The sequence below is a fragment of the Zootoca vivipara genome, chromosome 6 (genome assembly GCF_965207765.1).
Source record: "Zootoca vivipara chromosome 6, rZooViv2.hap1.1, whole genome shotgun sequence".
NCBI classification, from domain to species: domain Eukaryota; kingdom Metazoa; phylum Chordata; class Lepidosauria; order Squamata; family Lacertidae; genus Zootoca; species Zootoca vivipara.
Genome location: NC_142589.1, coordinates 82,091,324 through 82,114,709, shown reverse-complemented (window position 1 = coordinate 82,114,709; position 23,386 = coordinate 82,091,324). Strand labels below are relative to the sequence as shown.

At 48.4% G+C, this 23,386-nt stretch overlaps 1 protein-coding gene across 3 annotated transcripts in view; it reads right to left on the bottom strand.

The window, feature by feature from the left end:
* The window catches only part of LOC118087658 (cytoglobin-2), a 30,546-nt gene extending 12,253 nt beyond the window's left edge, over positions 1-18,293 (bottom strand). For 2 of the 3 annotated variants that reach the window (XM_088672851.1, XM_088672852.1), the window contains exons 1-3: positions 17,670-17,804; positions 12,351-12,631; positions 7,228-7,416 (exon numbers count right to left, since the gene is read on the bottom strand). In XM_088672851.1, the coding sequence (XP_088528977.1) occupies positions 7,228-7,416; positions 12,351-12,574 (413 nt within the window). In that variant the 5' untranslated portion in view covers positions 12,575-12,631; positions 17,670-17,804. Of the gene's footprint in view, positions 1-7,227; positions 7,417-12,350; positions 12,632-17,669 lie in introns of all 3 variants that reach the window. The other variant, XM_035120531.3, reaches the window with a different exon arrangement.
* Between the last annotated feature and the right edge of the window lie 5,093 nt (positions 18,294-23,386).

Here is a 23,386-nt window from a genome sequence, read left to right as displayed (position 1 = left end):
AGTCCTTGGCTTTTGTGCCAAAGAAAAGAAAACCCTATACACTGGTAGTAAATCTGTTAAATTGAAAAGGAACATATAATCCCACTACTACCACAACATAAACCAGTGATTGTAATATAACTATGAAAATATTTTTGCAAAACTATTGAAACCGCCCGCTCCCCTCCCGCCACTTAGACATTTATTGCAGTCATCAATCATTTCCAAGGAGGAAAAAGATGCTATAGTGATTTGTCATGTTTTGGACAAATAAATGAATAAGAAAGTATGCTGGGTTTTTTTAAAAAACAACAACAGCAACAACAACTGGTGATTGAGAGAATCTTTGTCTGAGGCTAAATATAATTCTGGCTCATAAATATTCAGCTGATGTAGTAGGAGACATACTTCTACCACTGATCAATGTAGACTGTAAAATGCTACGACAAAGATAGAATCAAATATCCAGGAACTACATGGCAGCATATTTAAAACTAAAGGTGGCTGCAGAATATCAGAAGCTTGAGGAATCTGATCAGTTAATGCATTATTAGGACACTAGTGTCATTCAGCCCGTTCAGTAAACGGGCGCTAGAGGAGTGGCGGGGCCGCGGCCTTCCCTCCCTTTAGCAGTGGGCGCTCCGCTGAGCCCAGTTGGGCAGCGGGCGCCCGGGAGAAGCTTGTTTCGGCGACGGCGGCGGCACCGGGGGGGGCGGCTGGCTGTCCCTCGGCCGCCACTTCCTCAAGGGCGCTCCACTGAGCCCAGCTGGGCAGCGGGCGCCCAGGAGAAGGCCACGATTCGGCCTGCTTTGGCACCGCCGCCACAGAAAGAGGCCAAATCGCGCCCTTCTCCTGGGTGCCCGCTGCCCAGCTGGGCTCAGTGGAGCGCCCCGCCGAAGCGGCGGCCGTGGGAGGGGCCAGCCGGCCCCCCCCACACCGCCGCCACAGAAAGAGGCCGAATTGCGGCCTTCTTCTGGGCGCCCGCTGCCCAGCTGGGCTCAGCGGAGTGCCCCGACGAAGCGGCGGCCGTGGGAGGGGCCAGCCGGCCCCCCCCACACCGCCGCCACAGAAAGAGGCCGAATTGCGGCCTTCTTCTGGGCGCCCGCTGCCCAGCTGGGCTCAGCGGAGTGCCCCGACGAAGCGGCGGCCGTCGGAGGGGCCAGCCGGCCCCCCCACGCTCCGCCACCACAGAAAGAGGCCGAATTGTGGCCTTCTCCTGGGTGCCCGCTGCCCATCTGGGCTCAGCGGAGCGCCCCGACAAAGCGGCGTAAACGGTAGGCAGAGGTGGGGGGGAGAGAGAGAGAGCGCGTGTGTGTGTCCTGTCTCTCCGTCCAATCCCTGTGTCCCTGGGGCACATGCGCAGTAACCCAGGGACACATGGGAAAACTGGACGCAGAGACACTTGCATATTATTATATAGCAGGCATGGCCAACAGGTAGATCGGGATCTACCGGTAGATCCCCAGGACGTTTCTGGTAGATCCCAGGTAGATTGTGGGTTCCTTAGTGATTGCCAGCCTAAAAGAAAAGAAAGAGCTCTCCCCCTAAAAAAAAAACCTCAATAACTCTTGTCTCTCCCCCACAAAAAAGCTCAATAACCGTGAGCAATTGCAGGGAGAGCTCCTTCCCTCTTCCCGATACTGAGCTTACCAGTATGTGTGTGACTGTGTTAGTGCGTTGCACAGAATGGCTGGATTGCTCCCTGTCCCTCTTGCCTGCCTAGAGCTCACCGGCTCCTCCTCCCTCATGCCGGCAGAGAGGGAGGGGTGTGTGTGAGTTTGCGTGCATGGGAGGAAAGCGGGAGCCGCGACTCACAGAGGGATTTCCCCCCTGTCCCTGTCTCTTTGAGCCACTGGGAGCCAGCTAGCGAGAGAGAGAGGTGGGTGGGTGGCCCTAGCTGAGGGGGTGGGGGAGAAAAAGAGAGAGAAAGAGAGATGGATGGGGGTGGGGGAGAAAGAGAGAGATGGATGGGTGCCCCTAGCTGAGGGGGTGGGGGAGAAAAAGAGAGATAGGTGGATGGGTGCCCCTTGCTGAGGGGGTGGGGGAGAAAGAGAGAGAGAGAGAGAGGTGGATGGGTGCCCCTAGCTGAGGGGGTGGGGGAGAAAGAGAGAGAGAGAGAAGTGGATGGGTGCCCCTAGCTGAGGGGGTGGGGGAGAAAGAGAAAGAGAGAGAGAGAGAGAGAGAGAGAGAGAGAGAGAGAGAGAGAGAGAGAGAGAGAGAGCAACGTTCAAACATGACAGATGAGCACCTTAAGGATTCCCTGAAGCTGGCCCTGACACAGTACCCGTCTGATATTGAACAGTTGGTTACCAAAATGGTGGTGCAGGTGTCACACTAACAATGGATGAAGGCATGTATTTTTTAAGAAATCTAGATAGGTAGGTTAATGGAGTGGGTAAAGGAGTTTGTGTGGCGTACAGTTTTGTGAGTGCTTTTATGCAATTCTCTCCCAAGAAATCTCTAAAAGTTTCTGTTGTCCCCCATAAGAAAAGTATTTGGGCAGTGCTCCCCCAAAAAAGGTTACCAAATCTGGTCACCCCCCTTTCCTTCTCCCTAAAAAAAGCTCAACAACTTTGAGCCGAACCCAAAAAAATGGGGGTAGATCACCGCCAAATTTTGATTCTGAAAGTAGATCACAGTCTCTTGGGAGTTGGCTACCCCTGTTATATAGGATACCCCAACAGTCTCATTTTTCCTTAAAAGCAGAGAAAGCCTTTGATAGAGTGGAGTGGAACTATTGTTTTTTTAAAAAGAAATGGAGAAGTTTGGTTTGAATTTCTGCAGATGGAGATGATCATTGTCAAATGACTCTCCAATAGCGAGAATAATGATTGGTGGAGACTCGTCAGACATGGGCAGAACAATCCAACAATTTTGTTGCGGCAGGGAGAGCGATAAATCACTTCCTAAGGGGACACCAGGAATAATCCAATCTGCTTAACTAAAGAGATTCAGACGAATCTGCAAACTAGCTTCCTGCTAGGGGAATCTGCTTTGCTACATGACTCACTAGCATGAGTGAAGGAAGGGTAATATTTAATCAATATATCCTTTCCTACTATCCTTGACGTTCCCACAAGGACAGATGCAGATTCACTCCCCTTCAAGGGCTGGACTGGATTAAGGCAGAGGCACCCATTGATTTTATCCTCTTGGCTCTCACCGACAGGGCAGGGTGTAATAGCCAAGGCTGGGGAGGAGGCGATAAAACTCTTGCAAAAGGCAGGCGGTGTCTGATTCTTGCAAAATCCCCCGTAGATTTGCCGTGGCTTTATTAGCCATTATCTCTGAGTTTTCCAACATGCTCAGGTATAAGTTAAATATGGATAAGGGGTTTAAAGCAAAGGCAGCTCAGCAAGCAGGATATAAGCTTTGAAAATTGGACTGGAATTTAATAACGTGTCCTAATTACCCGAGGAGAAGGATTAGCTCAGACTTGAGCGAAAGGATTAGATTGAATCAGGAGACAATGTTTGCACAGACCCAGGAGGATATTGATCAGTGGGGGGAATTCAATCAGTCACGACCGGCTATTAAAATATCAGTTGTATGCCTAAATTCGTATTATTTTTGCAGGGTCCCCATACAGCAGTAAAATGCATCTCTGTGGCTGTGTACGCCTCATAACTGTAAGGCACATGATTCCACCTCCTCCACCCCCCAAAAAAAAGAATAAGAGAAGTGAAGTTTGTTAAGAGTGCTGGGAATTATAGCTCAGTGGGGTTGGTGCAAGCAATAGTTCCCACCAACACAGGAAACTTGCAGACTGTCAGTTTCTGCAGGGGTGGTGTCAGGGACCGTGCTGAGGAGGGCTGCACTGAGGAGGAGTGGCAGAAGCCTCCCCTCCCCCTTCCCCTGCTCCGGATCCGGATCCGGATCCGGAATCTTCCCAGGAGCAGGAGGACAGTATAGATTTCGAACAGCGGTTTGCAGAGGGACATAGTTCAGAAGGCAGAAGCTGGGGAATACTGGATGGGGAACAGCTAGCAGAAGAAACACTGGAAGAGAGAGGGTTAACAGATTCTCAGCCTCTGAACAGCATTCCTCTGCTCAGCCCAAGGTCAAGAAGAGCCCAGAAAGTGGCAGAAGAGAAAGCACACAAAGCACAAAAGCAGGCTTCCTCAAACTCGGCCCTCCAGATGTTTTGAGACTACAATTCCCATCATCCCTGACAAATGGTCCTTTTAGGTAAGTATCATGGGAGTTGCAGTCCCAAAAACATCTGGAGGGTCGAGTTTGAGAAAGCCTGCACAAGAGGGTTGAAGCTCAGATTACAAGACGTAGAAGTGATATAGATTAATAGGGACGTAAGGGGGTGGAAACCTTAATTGGGAGCACTGCCATTCCTAGGAGATGGGCTCTTTGTTCTCTCGCTGTGATTAATAAAGCTTCTAACTGGTAAGAAGACTCCTTTCCCTTTGTTCTGCTTGTCTACTGCCACGGGGGGAGAAAGTCAATTCCCTGACAGGTGGGGGAACACACAACCACATTTTTGGGAATACTTTCCCAAAAGGTCAAACTTTTTGCAATAAGGAATGTGACAGGGGAATCGCACCGGGAAATGAGAATGTAAGAACATCAAGACAAGCCTGCTGGGTCAGGCCAATGGCCCGTCCAGCCCAGCAACCAACCAGATGCCCTAATGGGAAACCAGCAAGCAGGATTTGAACACAAGAGCAGCTCTCCCCTCCTGTGGTTTCCAGCAACTAGGATTCAGAAGAATGGCTGCCTCTGACCGTGGAGGCAGACCATAGATTGGGCCCTAACTGGGATGCACCTAACCTGCCCCCCCTGCATTTCTTCGAGTCTTTGTTTTTATCGTGCCAGTTAATTTTCATTTGCCATTCAAATTCATCATTTTCAGTTTTTGGAAGCCACCTTGGAGCTTTGCGGTTTAGAATTATTGACGAATCAATAAACAAATCAGCTGAAAATTTATCAATGCCAGGCAGACAAATGATGACCACACACATATGTCCAGATTTGTGAAAATAACAAGGTTGGCAAGGAAGCATTAAATTGTCTTTTGTAATGACCAGCCTTTATAATGTAGGAGAGTTTCTTCCCAAACTCCCGTGTGTGGCAAAGTTTTCAATTAAAAGCCTCTGGCAACTGGCAAGAGGTTACGCTGATCCGCTGCGTCGTGATCATTTTGGACAGTAAAATTCTCAACTGCTGTTAAAATTGCCACTTTAATCAGGTTCACGTTGAGCACGAAATGGGAGTGGGCAGAATCTTTCGCAGAGAGAGAGGGGTTCCTTCTGTTCTGTTTTGGAATAACTGCTTGCAAAGATCCCCAGCTTAGAAGGACATTTGTTTCCTGTCTAGAAACACGTGTGGTTTTCATCTTCTCTAAAGCAACAACGTATATATTAAAAATCAGAGGTGAGAACCGGGCGGCTAACAGTGCGGTCCAAGGCAGGTTTACTCAGGGGCAAATCCCACGGTGTTCCACGGGAAGTACTTCCGAGTGAGTGCGTGGCCTTGCCGCTTCAAATGCCTTTGAGGATCCGCTCACTTAGAGGCCTGTCAATCATTTGCCGCCGTGCAAATCAGGTTAAATGTTGGGGAGGAGGGCAAGGGGATTTAATGAGTGCTCTTGTGGGGAGAGAGAAATAGAAAAGAGAGGTGCTAATTAGGGAAGGGGGGCAGAGCGGGGAGGGGCTATGGTGAGCCTCTTGCGGGTGGGCTGCCTGGGGTGAAGTCTGAGGGGGTGCTCTTTACTTAGCCGCACCTGGCCCAGATGCAGCCTGTTAATTAGGGAGAGGATGCAGGCGGCCTTCCAGCGTTGCCAAGAAGCCGAAGGATGGAGAGGTGTTGATGGATTTCAAGCGAGCAGCGTGAGCACCCGAGGGAGCCCCAGCAGGGGGCGCACACGAGTCACACTTAAGCCGTTTGCAGCCAGGAGAGTTTTTAAAAAATAAAAAAATTATCCTTCCCTCCCACCTATCCTTCCTGTCTCCCCTTCCCAGGGCCGGATTTAGGTTTGGTAAAGCCCAAAACTACTGAAGGCAATGCAGCCCTTGATATGTCCAGCTGTCCTTTGTCAACAACAAATTGCCGCTGGTTTTTGTTGTTGTTGTTGTTGAATATATGCTATATGGTAATTTATGGACCTAATAGCTATCTCAAGCCATTTGCACATAACAAAATATGCAGAATGTAGGCACCTTATACACAGAAAGGAGCAAACCAGGATATTTGAGGGAGCAGGCTAGCAGGTGGGGCCCATGACTTACATCATAGGAGCCTCCACAACACAAAACACTGCTGCTGTAGGTAGCCTTTATTTTATTTGTTTTCCCTTTTTTTTCCCCAGCAGAGATTGTATCTGACCAGACTTCTGGGCCAGCTCAGAATTCTGCATCAGATTTGGCAAGCAGGAGAGCCTCTTTCTTCCATTTTTTCAGTTTCAACCAGATTATAAATGTGTATATATAGAGTTCGAAATTCTACCCATGTTAAATTGTTTTGTAACAATTTCCCCCTATGCTTTTAGCTTCTCTTGTTCCTATCTGTAAGCCTTAAGTCCCTGTCAGAGGAAAACACAGTGTGTTTAGTACTACTACTAATAATAATAATAATCAGTGTTTTTCCACATTAAAAAGTGTTTAGAGGTAGTCTCATTGTGACTCAAGAAAAACCACCATTTTATTGTTCAAATCAGGGGAAATAAATACAGTACAGTAAATGGACAAAAGTACAAAGATTCACAAAATGTTCAGGGGAATGCATGCGTCCCCCAAGATAAAAAAGCACTGATCATCATCACCATCATCCATTGTCAATAAAAGCAGACAATAGGGTTGCCAGACTCAATAGAGGACAGGACTTCTGTGCCTTTAATTGCCCTGCTCTCTTTTGAGTCTGGAAACCTCAAAGAGAAACCAGCACACCCTTTGTTTCATTTCCAAGCAAAGGGTCTGCTGGTTTCTCTTTAAGGTTTCCAGACTCAAAAGAGAGCAGGGCAATTAAAGGCACAGAAGTCCTGTCCTCTATTGAGTCTGGCAACTCTAGCAGACAACCATGGGCAAGAACGGGCCTGGAGTGAAACTTGACATCAAGGCAGCTTCTCTGACCTGCTCTCAAAGCCAAGCCCCATCTGCAAGAGTGCCAAATCCTGACCCTCAAGGAGAAATGGTTGAGGTGCCTCTAAACTCCACCCTGCCATTGGTTTCTGAATGTTGGAAGGACCAGGGCCAATAAAAGAAAGTACTTTTCAGTGCACAGTTAAACTGTGGAACTCACTGCTGCAGGAGCCAGGGGTGGCCACCAACTCGGATGGACAAATTCATGGAGGAAAGGCTACCAGCCACAAGGGTGGCCTGAGTCAGCAGAGCTTCTGAATAGCCAGTTGTTGGAAACTGCAGGAAGGGAGAGGGTTCTTGTGTTCGAATCCTGCTTGTGAGTTTCCCATAACAAGCGTCCGGTTGGCCACTGTGAAAACAGGGGGAGACATTGGTCTGATCCAGCAGACTCTTCTTATGTTCTTACGCCCACCCCCCACCCCCACCTCCAAGGGTGAGGTCGGGTCTGGGCCCAGCAGTGCAAATGGGGAGACCCCAACCCCAGCCTCGGAGAAGATGATTGCCTCTCCAGCAGCTTCTGATATTTGCCTAAGAACTTGGCACGCTCGGTTTCGTCATAAACAAATAAAAAGTTTCTTCCACAAACAACAGATCAGGGCGATCCCACCCTGCCTGAACGAAGCGGAGGGCAGGTCAAGTTCCAGAACGGGGTGGGTGGGAGAAAAAATACGGACACACACACACAGAGCCACCTGCAAAACTGCTTTCCTGAAAGCCAATTTGATTTAGCCAGACACAAAACAGATCCCTGGGAGAAAAAAACACGCATTGCTCAGTGCAGGTCAAAAACAAACATGCATGCCAAGAACTGCCTGAAGAAGGCTGCACCAGATAGTTAAAAGCATGTCCCCAACAAGAATCAGTTTGTTAAGGGTGCTGGGAAGAAGAAGAAGAAGAAGAAGAAGAAGAAGAAGAAGAAGAAGAAGAAGAAGAAGAAGAAGAAGAAGAAGAAGAAGAAGAAGAAGAAGAAGAAGAAGAAGAAGAAGAAGAGTAGTAGTTTGGATTTGATATCCCGCTTTATCACTACCCTAAGGAATCTCAAAGCGGCTAACATTCTCCTTTCCCATCCTCCCCCACAACAAACACTCTGTGGAGTAAGTGGAGCTGAGAGACTTCAAAGAAGTGTGACTAGCCCAAGGTCAACCAGCAACTGCATGTGGAGGAGCGGAGACATGAACCCGGTTCCCCAGATTACGAGTCTACCACTCTTAACCACTACACCACACTGGAATGATAGTTTTGTGTGATGTAAATGTTATGAGAATTATAAGGTCTAAGATATAAAACAAATGTTCATAAATGTGCCAGACAAACACATACATAAATAAATATATAAACCTGAAACAGTACAGGAAAACAATCCTAAAGCCATTTTGACTCTTTCAGTGAGCTCAAATATTCCTCTGCATTTTGGATGGAAATGGGAAAAGCCTCCCCATTGTCTCTATGGTCACAAATCTTGTCTTAAGGGCATATTTGTTTATGAATAGGGTGAGCCTGTAGATCCTGGACTCAGGAGTTACCGTATTTACCATCACAAAAAAAAATGCCCAGGTAATGCAATCAGTGACCATTGTTCAGGTATCCTGGGAGACAGGATTTCTGCTGTAGACTGCCTCCTTCTGTGATGTATGTATGATGTTTTGGGGGGTGGTCTTGAGCTACATGGTGAGCAGATTCAAAAGTCTATATAAGGACTTGCACACCATTGTTCTGGGTTCCTTCTCCCTCCTGCGTGTGGTGAGTGGAGAAACTGTTGCAACAGTTTAATAAAGATCAGGCTTACTAGTTGCTTTGCTTCTCAATATTATCTGTTTGGCCTCTGTTATTTTCTCCTGCTGATAGGGAACCCCCTTAAGGACTCTATGTGGGCTCTTGGGTAGCCCATAAAGGAAAAGGAGCAGGGTTTTTTCTTTCTTATAACATAAACTACACTTCCCAAGGTTCTTTTTTTGGAGGGGTACCAGAGAAGGCTCATTTCAGCTCAAAACACCTTGGTTCCTCTCCTTTTGCTCCCTAACGCTAAGCCAGCCCCACACCCTGCTGCTGCACGTAAATACCTCTGAGCATGCATGAAGTGCATTCCCCCATGCTACTAAATCACTAAAGCCCGCCTGCTTCCTTTGTACATCTAAAACAAAGAAGCTCTTCCTCGAAGGGCGGAGGGCAGGTGGTTCAATTGAAACTTGCGCACTTCCTTTTGCAAGAAGCTAAAAGGATAAGCACCCCCCCCCCCACAAGCCAGATCAAGGAAGGAAGGCTAAAGGAACAGGTTGAGAAGGAAGTCACATCTAATGGTATACGGGGAGCTGCTCATCTGCAAACTGGATTACTATCTTTACAGCATGCTCCCTAAGCCAGCCTCGGAATTCCTGGTTTCAATGGGGGGGGGGAATCATAGCTGTCAACTTTCGGATTTGAAAATAAGGGATCAGCAGCCTCACCTGTCCCGGGGACAGACTCTACAGTATATCTAACAATCCAGGATAGCAGCGGGAAACGGCGTTGGAATAAGGGAATTTCCAGCAAAAAAAGGGAAGGTTGACAGCTATGGGGGGGATACATTGAGACAAAGAAAGGATGTTTCTGCAATGTCACTGTTCAAGCACATACAACAGAAATGTAGGCTAAATTGGATTAACAAAGTGTAGCAACAACGCTACTTAAAAAAAAACTTCTGGATTTTTTTGAAGTGAGTGGGAAATGCATCAAAAAGTGTTGGATGAACAGATTGCTAATAGAAAGCCATCTGGTGGGAGGGTATTCCACAGGGCGGGTGCCACTACCGAGAAGGCCCTCTGCCTGGTTCCCTGCAACTTGGCTTCTCGCAACAAGGGAACCGTCAGAAGGCCCTTGGCACTGGACCTCAGTGTCCGGGCAGAACGATGGGGGTGGAGACGCTCCTTCAGGTATACTGGGCCGAGGCCATTTAGGGCTTTAAAGGTCAGCACCAACACTTTGAATTGTGCCCAGAAAAGTACTGGGAGCCAATGTAGGTCTTTCAGGACCAGTGTCATGTGGTCACGGCTAAATATCACGAAGAATGTTCCGGCAATAAGCTATTGATGGCAATGGGGCCCTTTATATGTCCAGCTCAACAACAAATTGTCGCTGTTTTTTGTCTTGAATAGATGCTATATGGTAATTTATGGCCCTCACAGGTATCTCAAGCCATTTGCACATGTTGCCCTGCAACCAGTCCATGCAGAATGCAGGCACCCTATATATAGAAAGGAGCAAACCAGGGATATTTGAGGGAGCAGGCTAGCAGGCGGGGGCCATGACTTACACCACAGGAGCCTACACAACACAAAACACGGTTGCTGCATGTAGGTTTTATTTATTTTATTTGTTTTTCATCTTATATTTTGGAAATGTACATCAGTTTGCTTTTTCCTTAATTTTTTTGGGTGGCCCCCAAGGGATTGGGGCCCTGAGCTATAGCCTGTTTCGCTTATACGTAAATCCGGCACTGCTCAGGTTACTCGCCAACTCTACAGTTCTCTGATTCAGCAAAGATGGAGGACGCCTGCGAAGGAGGCATCTAGCCTGAAGGAAATTGACCATGAGCAGTTGACCATGTTTACATTGCTTTAAAGTTCTAAAGTGAATTGTCCGCTTGCCAGGGAAATGGACAAACAACAACAACAACACCCCCTCTCCCCCCTGAGTGAACATCCAGGCAGGCAGCCTGCTTGCTCTCACCATTACCTGGGAATCAATATCGAGGCATCCTGAGCGCGGTAACCTCAAATGCCCCATTTGCTCCTGGAATCAATCCCTTCTAATGCAGAGAGAGAGAGCACAGCCTGCCTGCACAGGGAAAACAACCTCAAGAAGGTCAGTGGCAACTTTCCTCCCAGCATCTCTGGATCCCGAAGCATGTCAGCAAACATCAGGGAGGTAGTCACGGCAATGGGACTCGGTCCAGTGGCCGAAAGCAGGGAGTCGCCGAAGGTTCGTTCAGCAATGCTGTTGGGAAAGGCTTCTGCCTGAAGCCTCAGGAAGCAGCTGCAGGCCAGTGTGCGCAACACTAAACGGGCTGGACCAGGGAAAGACAGCTTCCTAACAGTTCAATGCTTGCTGTCAAGGTACCCCAAAAGAGAAGAGCCTGCTGGACCATCCACTCCAGCATCCTGATCTCACAGTGGTCAGAAGCCCCTAAGAACTTAGGGATCTAGATAGACTGCCCCTGGGCCTGGAGGTTCCATGAAGAATGCCCGACTCCCGGATCACGCCAAGGGCCCATCTAGCCCCAATGAGAAACCTTCAAGCAGTACCCGCAAGAGCCCTCTCCCCTCTTGTGGTTTCCAGCAACTGGTACCCAGAAGCACTGCTGCTTTCGTTGGTGATGGCAGAGCACAGCCATCATGGCCAGCAGCCATCAACAGTTTCCTGCTGGAGGGAGTTCCGTAGTTTAACTACGCAATGCTGGGGTGCAGAATGAATAGGGCCATGCACCCGATCTGGCTGAAGCCCGAGTCCTCAACCGAAATCAGGGCGATATGGGTGGATCCTGGCTTCGGTCGAATCAGGTTGAGATAGCACTGCTGGCCTGCCCAGAGAGATCCGGGGCTCTCAAAAGGTGGAAGAGGGAGGTTGCAGGTCGCCTCTGTGAAGAGCAACACGGGGCTCTTTGCAAAAGGGCTTTGAAACAGCCCTGCACTGAGCCTTGGCTGTGCACACGCCTCTCCCCAAGCAAGGGAACACACCTGCAAGCAGGATTGAATCCTCTGCTTACCAGGGTTCAATCCTGCTCGTTGCAGGGGTCTGCTCCAGTGGATTCCCCACAGGTTCATGAAATAGCAAGAAGATCAAACCTATCCATTCTTAAGGAAATCAGCCCTGAGTGCTCCCTGGAAGGACAGATCGTGAAGCTGAGGCTCCAATACTTTGGCCACCTCATGAGAAGAGAAGAATCCTTGGAAAAGACCCTGATGTTGGGAAAGATTGAGGGCACTAGGAGAAGGGGACGACAGAGGACAAGATGGTTGGACAGTGTTCTCGTGGCTACGAACATGAGTTTGACCAAAGGGCAGGAGGCAGTGCAAGACAGGAGTGCCTGGCGTGCTGTGGTCCACGGGGTCACGAAGAGTCGGACATGACTAAACGACTAAACAACAACAAATATCTGTACGTATTGTCCACGTTATACCTAATTGCCTAATGTATTTCTATCATGTTTTATGACTTCCTTGATAGTGTATGTGAGCTGGAACCGGTATGTGACTGAAATAATAAATTCGAAGGGAAACCCTCCGCACCCCGCACCCCCGGCCTTACCTGATGAAGACTATGATCCCAACCCTTGCAATGTCTTCGTGCAGGATTTTCCAGGACTCTTGGATCAGGGCTTTCTGAGACTCTGAAAGGGAGAGCTGTTCAGGAGTCTCCCCGCACTCAGTCTCCTCGCTTAAGTCCAGCCCGCCTTCTAGAAATGAGCCTCTCTTTTCCTCGGAAAAAGTTGACTCCTTTGTGACGCCTGGTCCAGATAAGGCACACCCCATCTTTCTCTGGGGGGGACGGACTCTGGTACCCTGTGTCCTCCTTTCCCTCCACGCCAGCTAAAGCAAACAGAAATTTTTATTTCAAAGATAGCTGGAGATGGAACAAACAGGCATTAATTGAATCAGCTCTCAGGGGAGAAGGGAGAAGCATTGGCGATGGTTTCACAGCACACATTGTTCTCATTGAAAATTGTATGCAAGGAGAAAACGGTCCACGAGGCACACTTTGTTTCACAGAATTGGAAGGGACCACGAGGGTCATCTAGTCTAACCCCCTTCAATGCAGGAATCTTCCCCACAACTCTGAGATTAAGAGCTCCATGCTCTGTCGACTAAGCTATCCCAGCAAAGCTAGTTTCAATTGTATTCATGTCCAGCCCCTCTCCCTGAAGAGCGGAGGGCAGACTCCCCCCCCGATAACCTCATCACAACCTTGCAAGGTAGGCCAGCTTGACAGATGGCAGCGACCCAGGACATTCAAGGGCTGAACAGGTATTTGAACCCGGGGCTCAGGTTAAAAACACTCATGCGCACACTCAACTGAATGAAAAGGGTAGATGTGTGGAGGCTGTGAAAAAGGCAAATTCCATGCTAGGGATCATTATGAAAGGAACTGAATATAAAACTGCTGTTGTCACAATGAGGCCGTTATACAAATCTATAGTGCATCTGGAACACTGTGTAGAGTTCTGGTCGCCTTGCCTCAAAATGGATATTGTAGAGTTGGAAAGGGTTCAGAAAAAGGGAAGCAAAATGGCCCACTTCCCTGTGAGAAAAGGTTGCTGCGTTTGGAAGTTAGAATCAGAGTTAAGACCCTGAGGGTCATCTAGACCAACCCCCTTGCAATGCAGGAGTCTCAACTCAAGCATCCATGACAGATGGCCATCCGACGTCTGGTTAAAAACCTCCAAGGAAGGAGAGGCCACCACCTCCCGAGGGAGTATAGAGAAAAGGCAAAAGTAAAAGTCCTTCTTCATGCAGCGCAAAGTTAAACTATGGAACTCCCTGCCACAGGAGGCAGTGATGGCTGCCAACCTGGATGGCTTTATAATAGGATTGGCCAAATATATGGAGGAGAGGCCGATCAATGGCTACTAGCCAGGATGGCAATGCTCTGCCTTCACCGTGGGGTGCTTCTGAATCTCGTTCTCTGGAAACCACAGGAGGGGAGAGTCGCTCTTGTGCTCAAATCCTTCTTGCAGGCTTCCTGCAGGGATCTGGTTGGCCCCTGTGAGAACAGGAGGCTGGACTAGATAGACCAGGGGTGGCCAACTCCAAAGAGACTGCGATCTACTCACAGAGTTTAAAACTGGTAGTGATCTACCCCCTTTTGGGGTGTTCAGGTCAAAGTTGTTTAGGGAGGAGGAAAGCCCTGTTTTTTTAGGGGTTCAGGTCAAAGTTGTTGAGATTTTTTTAGGAAGGAGGAAGGCCCATTTTTTAGGGGTTCAGGTCAGAGTTGTTGAGCTTTTTTGAGGTGGGAAGAAAGCCCTGTTTTGGGGGGTGAAGGGCTAAAATGTTGAGCATTTTTAGGGGAGCCAAAGTTGTTGAGCTTCTTTGGAGGGAGCCAGTGATCTACCAGTGTTCTACCACAGACGTCCAGTGATCTACCAGTAGATCATGATTTACCTGTTGGACGTGCCTGAGATAGACCATTGGCCTGATCCAGCAGCCAGACTCGTATGATGTTCTCATGGAACCTCCAGGACCAGAGGCAGTCTATCTAGATTCCAAGGTTCTTAGGGGTGTCTTCCCGCTGTGGGAACAGGATGCTGGATTAGATGGGCCACTGGCCCGAATGAGCAGAGTTCTTCTGATGTTCTTAACTCGGCACCCACCAGCTTAGCATCAAGAAAGCAAAAAATCTAACGGGGTAAGGACCCACAGATTGATTTTGGGGGTGCAGAGAGAAGCCTACTTCCAAGGTCCTCCCCAGTCAGAGAAGCTTGCTTGGTGCCTACCTTGCTGTCACGTTGGCAAATGCATCCCCCCCCCCACATCTGTGTTCTCTTCGCTTCTTGGGGGGGGGGGAAGGTGTGTGCGTATTTTTAATTGGTTTCCCTTCTCATTGTAAGCAGCGCCCAGGTTGTACACAGGGCGGCGTGGGAACGTCTAAACTAAATAAACGCAGGGTGCACGTTGCAATTAAAAGTGTTCCTTGAGGTTTTGCAGTGGGGGGCGGGCGGTGGATGGGAAACGGTTGCCGCCAGCGGGGGGGGGGGGCACTTCTTGCCTCCCACCCACCAGCTCTGCTAGTACACATGGTCACTTGGGAGACGCTGCCAGGCTGCGAACGGAAGCCTCTGTGCTGCTGGAGGAGATCCACTGAGAGGCGCCGGCAAACAGAGTGTTCGGCTGAAGCGGTGCCAGTTCGTTCCTACCCGGAAAAGCACGAGGATGGGTGGGACAGACCGGGGGGTCTCCGAGGACCCAAAGGGATCATGGAGATGGAGATGAGAATGGGGGGGAACCCCGAAGCTCGCACAAGGAGCATCTCAGGCCCCGAGTTTATGGGGCGCAAACTTAGGGCGGACTCTGGCGATGTCACAAGGTGGGCCCTGGAGACGGAGGTTAATTGGGAGGGCAGACCGGCCTTGCTCAGAGTGCCTTTGCTGTGATGTGCAGCCAACTTCTTAATATTTTTTTTAAAGTTATTACCGGTATTAAGGGTGCTCTTGCCCACCTGGAGATTCAAGCCCTTTCTCCCTCTGCCCACCTGGAGGGGGCCAGGCAAACCTGGAGACTTCAGATCAGGCCTGGAGGTCCGGCAGCCCTAAACCACATCCTTTCTCCCCAGGTGTGCCCCTCCTCAGTCAGCCCTCGTCTCTCTGCGCCATCCTTGCGTGCTCTTACCTGCCTGGAAGGTGTGGCTGTGCCTCTTCCCAAACTGGACTGTGAGTTGTGTGCCTGCTGTGTATATCTGTAGAAACTCGTATGTGACCGGAATTCAGCCAACAGGACCAAGCTAAGAGTCACCACCTCCTGTTAGCATGCAGCCGTCGAGGGGTTTGCAGGCACAGGAATGTGTCCCCCTACCTTAATTTCTTGCATTGCACCGTGACAAACCCGGGTTTGCCACTGAGCAGAAACTCAACACACACCTGGAGACGGATGCACTTCTGAACACCCGACTGACACCCCCACATGCTAAATGCTTCAGGCTACACCAAACAGACTTAATTTGCGAACAAGTTGGGTGGGAGCTAAAGGAGGAAATGTAGCAATGCAACCAGATATCTCTAATATAATCGCTTTTTTCAAATGGTCTGGGTTGTTTTTTTTAACTGACAGATTAATCAACTCATTTTTTTGTTGATTAACAACCAGTTGAAGCCAGGAAGGGAGCAGTCTTTTGTTTCTGGTGTGTTAATGTAAGGAATAGTGAAAGAATATTCTTAAAGAATGGATACCCGCAGGGAGGTGCGCAGGCAGCAAAGCGGCCAGAGACGGGCGGAAGAGACACGCCCGCCCCGCCCCCAATTGCACCTGCCAGGCGCCCAGGTAGCCCCGGCGGGAGGGGACGCAAAGGGGCTTCCCTGAGCCGGACGCAGCGCGCTCCGATGGGCGGCTGAGAGGAGGGGAGCGGGCTGCCCCAAAGCGGGGAAGGGAGCGCGCCCTGACTCTCGTTCCCGGACACTCAGCCTGTGGCTCCCTCCAAAATCTGGAGCCCCGCGTCACTAACGTCATAGAATCATATAATTGGAAGAGACCACAAGGGCCATCCAGTCCAACCCCCTGCCAAGCAGGAAACACCATCAACGCATTCTTGACATATGGCTGTCAAGCCTCTGCTTAAAGACCTCTAAAGAAGGAGACTCCACCACACTCCTTGGTAGCAAATTCCACTGCCGAACAGCTCTTACTGTCAGGAAGTTCTTCCTAATGTTTAGGTGGAATCTTTCTTGTAGTTTGAATCCATTGCTCCGTGTCCGCTTCTCTGGAGCAGCAGAAAGCAACCTTTTCTCCCTCCTCTATATGACATCCTTTTATATATTTGAACATGGCTATCATATCACCCCTTAACCTTCTCTTCTCCAGGCTAAAGGTTAAGGGGTGACATTACGTCAATGGGTAAGACGCCCCTGTATAACAGCAACAACAATATTTAATCAAGCAAAGGAACCTATATAGTGAGGCTTTTCCGGGTTATTAAAAAGTAACCGATTCTTCAGTTAAGAAAGCCAAGGATCAGTTTCAAAATCTTTAATTGGCAAGAAGCTCCGAGAGGAAACTCGCTGCAACTCATTGAGCACCAGGTCTGTGCAAAGCACAATACTGAGCCCCGGTGTGTGTGTGTGTGTGTGTGTGTGTGTGTGTGTGTGTGAAAGTTCCTGCACATCACTTTTTAACAAATGTAAGAAGAACTTGCTGGATCAGGCAAAGGCCCATCTAGTCATAGAATCACAGATCTGTAGAGTTGGAAGGGAGAGGCACCTATCCTGCAATGTTTGTGTTATCAGCACCACTCCAGCATCCTGCCGCCACCCAGATGCCTCTTCTGGGAAACCCACAAGCAGGATCGGAGCACAAGAGCAACTCTCCCTTCCTGCGGTTTCCAGCAGCTGGGATTCAGAAGCACGGCTGCCTCCGACTGTGGAGGCAGAGCCGAGCCATCCTTGGAGAAAAAGGGGGCATTAATGCAACAAATGAAACAAAACTGCAACAATATATTGCAGGGTTTTTTTTGGGGGGGGATCTCCTAGCAATGCAACAGACCGAAAAGTGCCCACTGTCCACATTTAGTTTGTAAGCTCTCCGGGGCAGAGACCTGTTCCCTGCTTTTGGGGGGGCGCTATGTGAGCTTATTTTCCTTGTTGAGCTTTGTGCCTATCTATGAAATTAATGCAATGTTAGAACTGCAGGCAGGGTTTTTTTGTTTTTGTTTTGTTTTGTTTGCGGGGCAGGAGGGAGAGAGATCTCATTCCCTGGCAATGGAAAAGTCCCCAGAATGCCCACTACCAACAGTTAATTCTGCAAGGTCTCTGGAGCAGAGACCTATTTCCGCCTATGTTTGGAGTTGCCAGCACTGGGAAAGGAGGAGCGCAAAGACTCTCATTTCCCCAGCCTTGATAAAAGACCAAAAAGTGCGCACACTTACCCGTGCAAGTTCTTCTCCGCAAGGGTTGGGGAAAAAACAAACCGGCTCAGCAACTCCAGGAGGAAATTCCAGAGTGGGGGAAAGCAACAAACTGTCTTTGGAAGAAAAATAGTGATAAAAATCCCTCCTGCGCTGCAGTGATTCCTGCTCACACTCTTTCTCTCCAAGTCTCTTCTCCGGCAGGTGAATCCCATATGTAGCCTGCAGACCAAGCACACAGGGGCAGCCTCAGGATCTTAGAGCCTGCCTTCTTCAGACCCACGCTCCCTCCTTCCTCTCCCTAGACAGCAGAACAACGCCCGCATCATTTAGCTCTCCCGCTGCTCCTCTATTTAAATACAAATGGATAATTCTCCCTTTCATCTCTGCCTGAAGCAAAGAGAGCGAGGTTCAATTAATGCACAGAAGAGGAGGGGGGCATGTTTGCCAGCGCCCATCTGTGAACAACAAGTGCGTTGGAGAGCATTTCTCCCTCCCTCCTGGGGAATAAGGGCTGGCAGGCTGGAGGACTGGGTGACAGGAATGGGAGAGGGCCGGCAGAAAGGAAAAGACCTTTTTTGCATTTTGCATTTTGGCACTCAGGCTACATCTCCTGCAGCCCACGCCCTGTGCTGAGCAATTGTGCATTGCCTCACTCCATCCGTACAACAACCCTGCGAGGTGGTAGGAAACATTGGCACCCGGTTGGGCGGGAGGCGGGGAGCCCAGCAGTAGGGGGCGCCAGAGCCGACGGTGGAAAGAGCCAACTCACTCTAGTTCAGGGTTTCCCGAACTTGGGTCTCCATCTGTTTTTGGACTACAACTCCCATCATCCTTAGCTAGCAGGACCAGTGGTCGGGGATGATGGGAATTGTAGTCCAGAAACAGCTGGAGACCCAAGTTCGGGAAACCCTGCTCTAGTTTTAAGAACAACAACAAAAGAGCCCTTCTGGATCAGGCCAATGGCCTGTCTAGTCTGGCATCCTGATCTCACCCTGCGCTGTGAAAAGAAGCGCTTCCGGTTATGTGTTCTGTAGCACCTGTCACGATGCCGGTTCTGACAGAGGTGAAGTACTGGTCGAGGGTTTCCCAGCTCAAGCGCTCGTGCTGAGGGATCCTTTGCACACATAAGAAAAAGGGCTGCACATTGCCAGTTGCAGGAAGTGAAACCGGCACCTTTAGGAGAGATCCCTCACTCCCTCGCTCTCTCCTTTCATTCCCAGCGTTCCCCAAGAAGTAGGAATTGCTTTTAAGCAACGTTCGCTCAAGTGGGGAGTCCACAGTACAGTGTTGCAGGTCACAGCACCTGGGACACTCTCTTGAGCTGGATCAGGGCCACAACGCCAGGGGTGTGGGCAGGGCCGGATTTAGGTTTGATGCTACTGAAGGTAATGGGGCCCTTTATATGTCCAGCCGTCCTTTGTCAACAACAAATTGTCGCTGTTTTTGTGTGTTGAATAAATGCAATACAGTATGGTATGGTACCATAAAGAAGGCTGATCACCGAAGAATTGATGCTTTTGAATTATGGTGCTGGAGGAGACTCTTGAGAGTCCCATGGACTGCAAGAAGACCAAACCTATCCATTCTTAAGGAAATCAGCCCTGAGTGCTCACTGGAAGGACAGATCGTGAAGCTGAGGCTCCAAAACTTTGGCCACCTCATGAGAAGAGAAGAATCCTTGGAAAAGACCCTGATGTTGGGAAAGATGGAGGGCACTAGGAGAAGGGGACGACAGAGGACAAGATGGTTGGACAGTGTTCTCGAAGCTACGAACATGAGTCTGACCAAACTGCGGGAGGCAGTGCAAGACAGGAGTGCCTGGCGTGCTATGGTCCATGGGGTCACGAAGAGTCGGACACGACTAAACGACTAAACAACAACAAAATGGTATGGTATGGTAATTTATGGACCTAACAGGTATCTCAAGCCATTTGCACATCACAAAAGATGTATTTTATCAAAGTAATTGATATAGAAATGAACAAACCAGGGATATTTCAGGGAGCACGCTAGCAGGTGGGGCCCATGACTTACATCATAGGAGCCTCCACAACACAAAACACTCTTGTTGTATGTAGGTTTTATTTTATTTGTTTTTTATTATATATTTTGGAAATGTACATCCAGTTTTTTCCCCTTTAAATTTTTTTGGGGCCCCCAAGAGAGTGGGGCCCTAAGCTATAGCTTGTTTAGCTCATACGTAAATCCAGCACAGGGTGTGGGCAAGGTGTCATGCAGACCTTGTACCCTGGGTCATTTTTCAAAATTAAAAATACCCCTCACCTGAAGCTTCTATTTGTCTCATCAGGGGAATCGCTTGATCTGAGTGGTTCCACAGGGCAAATAGCAACTTTGGCTGGAAGGCTATGCATCCCAATTTTACTTCATTTTTGTAATTGCAAGCATTAATAAACTGTCGGGTGTTTTTAAAGTATCTAAGCAGTTACGATTTTTTTTTAAAAAAAACCAATTTAAAACAAAAATGTAGCCTGTAACCCATAAAATAGCAGCACGGAAGCATCTGAAACCAAACAGGATTTGTAAGAACTCCATCTTTTAGTGTGGCAGCCCCTACACTTTGGAATTCCCTGGCAATTGACACCAGGCAGGTGTCTTCAATGTACTATTTCGTTGCCTGCTAAAGTCCCCACACCCCAGAAAGAAGGTACCCATGTGTTATTGGCAGGGTGTATGACAATGTTCTTTTTCTTTGATATATTGAAATAAAGTGAAACTGCGTGCCAATAAAGTCATTGCCATCTGATCGACATTCCAAGACTCTGGTCAGTTTTTCTTTTTTTTTTTTTAAATAAATTTTTATTCAATTTCCAATTTATCCAATTAAAATAATAAAAAAAACATTCTTTTATACACAACATTATAAATTTTCATCTAACATTTTGCTCTGCCGAGCTACGACTTCCCCCCCTCCCTTCATGCGGGTTTCTTGTTTACTACATTTTTGCAGTTCCTTTTTAACTGTTTGGTCAATTCGTAGGATTTATTTCAATCCTGCAAGTGTTTTTAAAGATCTACAATTTTTCTCCATATAATCCACATATTTACTCCAGTCTTTTTGAAACCTTGTCTCCCCCTGGTCGCGGATCTTGCAAGTCATCCTTGCGAGTTCAGCATAGTCCATCATTTTAATCTGCCACTCCTCAATCGTTGGAATTTCTTGTAATTTCCATTTTTGGGCTAACAAAGTCCTAGCCGCGGTTGTCGCATACATAAACAATACTTGATCTTCTTTTCTAATCGCTCCTCCCATTATTCCTAGTAAAAATGCTTCAGGTTTTTTTGGGAAAGTATATCTAAACATCTTTTTCAGCTCATTATATAACATCTCCCAAAATCTTTTTACCTTATCGCATGTCCACCACATATGATAAAATTCACCATCTCTCTCTTTACATTTCCAGCAAGTTTTGTCACTCATTCTATACATTTTGGCTAATTTAACTGGTGTTAAATACCATCTATACATCATCTTATACACATTTTCTTTCAAAGCAGTACATGCTGTAAATCTCAACGTTTGAGTCCATAATTTCAACCACGCATCATAATCAATATTGTGCCCAAAATCTTTTGCCCACTTGATCATCACTTCTTTTGTCAACTCATCCTTCGTATACCATTCTAATAACAAATTGTACATTTTTGACAGAAGCTTTGTTTTGTCTTCTAGCACTTCTATTTGGAATTTGGACCTTTTGTCCTCAAAACCTATTTTCCTGTCTTCCCTAAGAACATCATTTATTTGATGGTATTGTATCCATCGACTCTGGTCAGTTTTTCCATGAGCCTGACAGATCACAAGGGATTTCCAAGTGTTTTCCAGCTGCAAGCTATAATTCTTTTGGCCACAGCCAATAAAGGAGTTACAGTATAAGGTATTTGTGACTGTTCTTAACCTGCGGTACCACTTTAGCTAATGGCGCCTCCTGCTGCCGCCGCACCGTGATTTCTGTTCTCATCCTGAAGCAAAGTTCTTAACCCGAGGTACTATTTCTGGATTAGCGGAATCTGTAACCTGAAGCGTCTGTGTACAGCTGTACAGCTACCACTGTATCTACATTTTGGTGTGAACTTCTAACAAGCACACATTTTTTATCTGAAGAAGTGTGCATGCACTCGAAAGCTCATACCAATGACAAACTTAGTTGGTCTCTAAGGTGCTGCTGGAAGGAATTGTTTTATTTTGTTTCGACTACGTCAGACCAATATGGCTACCTACCGGTAACATTTTTTATATGCAGCTTTAACTAATATTCTGGGAGCAATTATTCTCACCAATATAAATATTCATCTTTATGTACGCTTTCCTTAACAGATGGATTTTTGGAAGCGTCTTTTGGCTGGAGAACGGCAGTGCAAAATTCGGAGAAACGCCAGATTCGAAGGAAGACTGTGTTTCAATCTCCGCCTTGTTCCGGAAAGTTTGGAAAAGCTTGCATTTAAATGCAGACTGGAATGAATTTGTCCCCCCACCCCTATGTCTGCAGATGTCCTTTCTGTTGGGAATTGCAAAAGGATTCCCGGTGCTTTTTGTCTGTTTTGTGTGTGTGGTGGATCCAGTGGCGAAGCTGAAACCGGGGGGGGGGGGCGGAGAGCAGGCGGGGGCGTGGTGTGTGTCCAGGGGGTGTGGCTTGCCGCCTGCAGGGGCATGGCACCCGGTGCAGTGGGGGGTGCGTGTCGCATGTCGGATGTGTGGGGCTGCGATGGTACCCCCCTCCGCAATGGTGTGGGGGCGGTGTGCTCCCCCCCCCATTCCTCCGCCAGTGGGTGGATCAGGAAAGGAAGGGCTGCAATGGAGATCATGTTCCATGCTCAGCCAAGCACAATGTTCTGGCTTCTGTAGAATTATCAAAATGTTCTCCAAGTTTGCAGCGTCATTTGATATGGAGCTGGGGAGCCTCAACCCTCTTTGACCAGCACTTCGATACACGATACACGACGGCAAGCTCTCTCAAGCCTGATCTCTTTCCCCGACAGAGCAATTCATGGAATCATGTTTCCCATCCGGCAAGCCATTTTGCACAAATCAGAGCAGGAAACACTCAGAATGAGAAAGGGAATCTTGGGTTGGATATGGTCATTTTTTAAACGCTGCCTTCTTACCCAGCCATGACTGACTCACCGTGAACCACCTTGCCAGGTCCTACTGAACCCTGGTTCAGAAGGGGGAGTGAAGATCAGTTTTTAAAGAGCCTTTTTTGGGGTGGGGTGGGGGGGACACATGCGAGCGATTTGTGAGGAATTCAAATTTCACTTATGTTGGAGAGCAGTGTTTGTGTGTGAATACGGAGCACTTTGGGTTCTCTGTAACTTACCGTATTTTCCCGCCCCTCTTTTTGGGGACTTTCCTTCCCAGTCCCCAGTTCTCCCTTCCCAAGGAAATGGGGTCAGGGGTCGCTCACCCTTCTCCAACCTGGGCTCCTCCAGAGGTCTCTGGACAGTACTTCTTTGCCCAATGAACTATGGAACTCACTCCTGCAGGAGGTAGCGATGATTCACCAAATTGGATGACTCTAAAGGAAGACCTGCTCTGCCTCCACGGTCAGAGGCAGCAATGCTTCTGAATCCCAGTTGCTGGAAACCACAGCAGGGGAGAGTTGATCTTGTGTTCGAATCCTGCTTGCAGGTGTCCCATCTGGTTGGCCACTTTGGGAACAGGATGCTGGACTGGGTGGGCCATGGGCCTGATCCAGAATGCTCTAATAATAGTAATA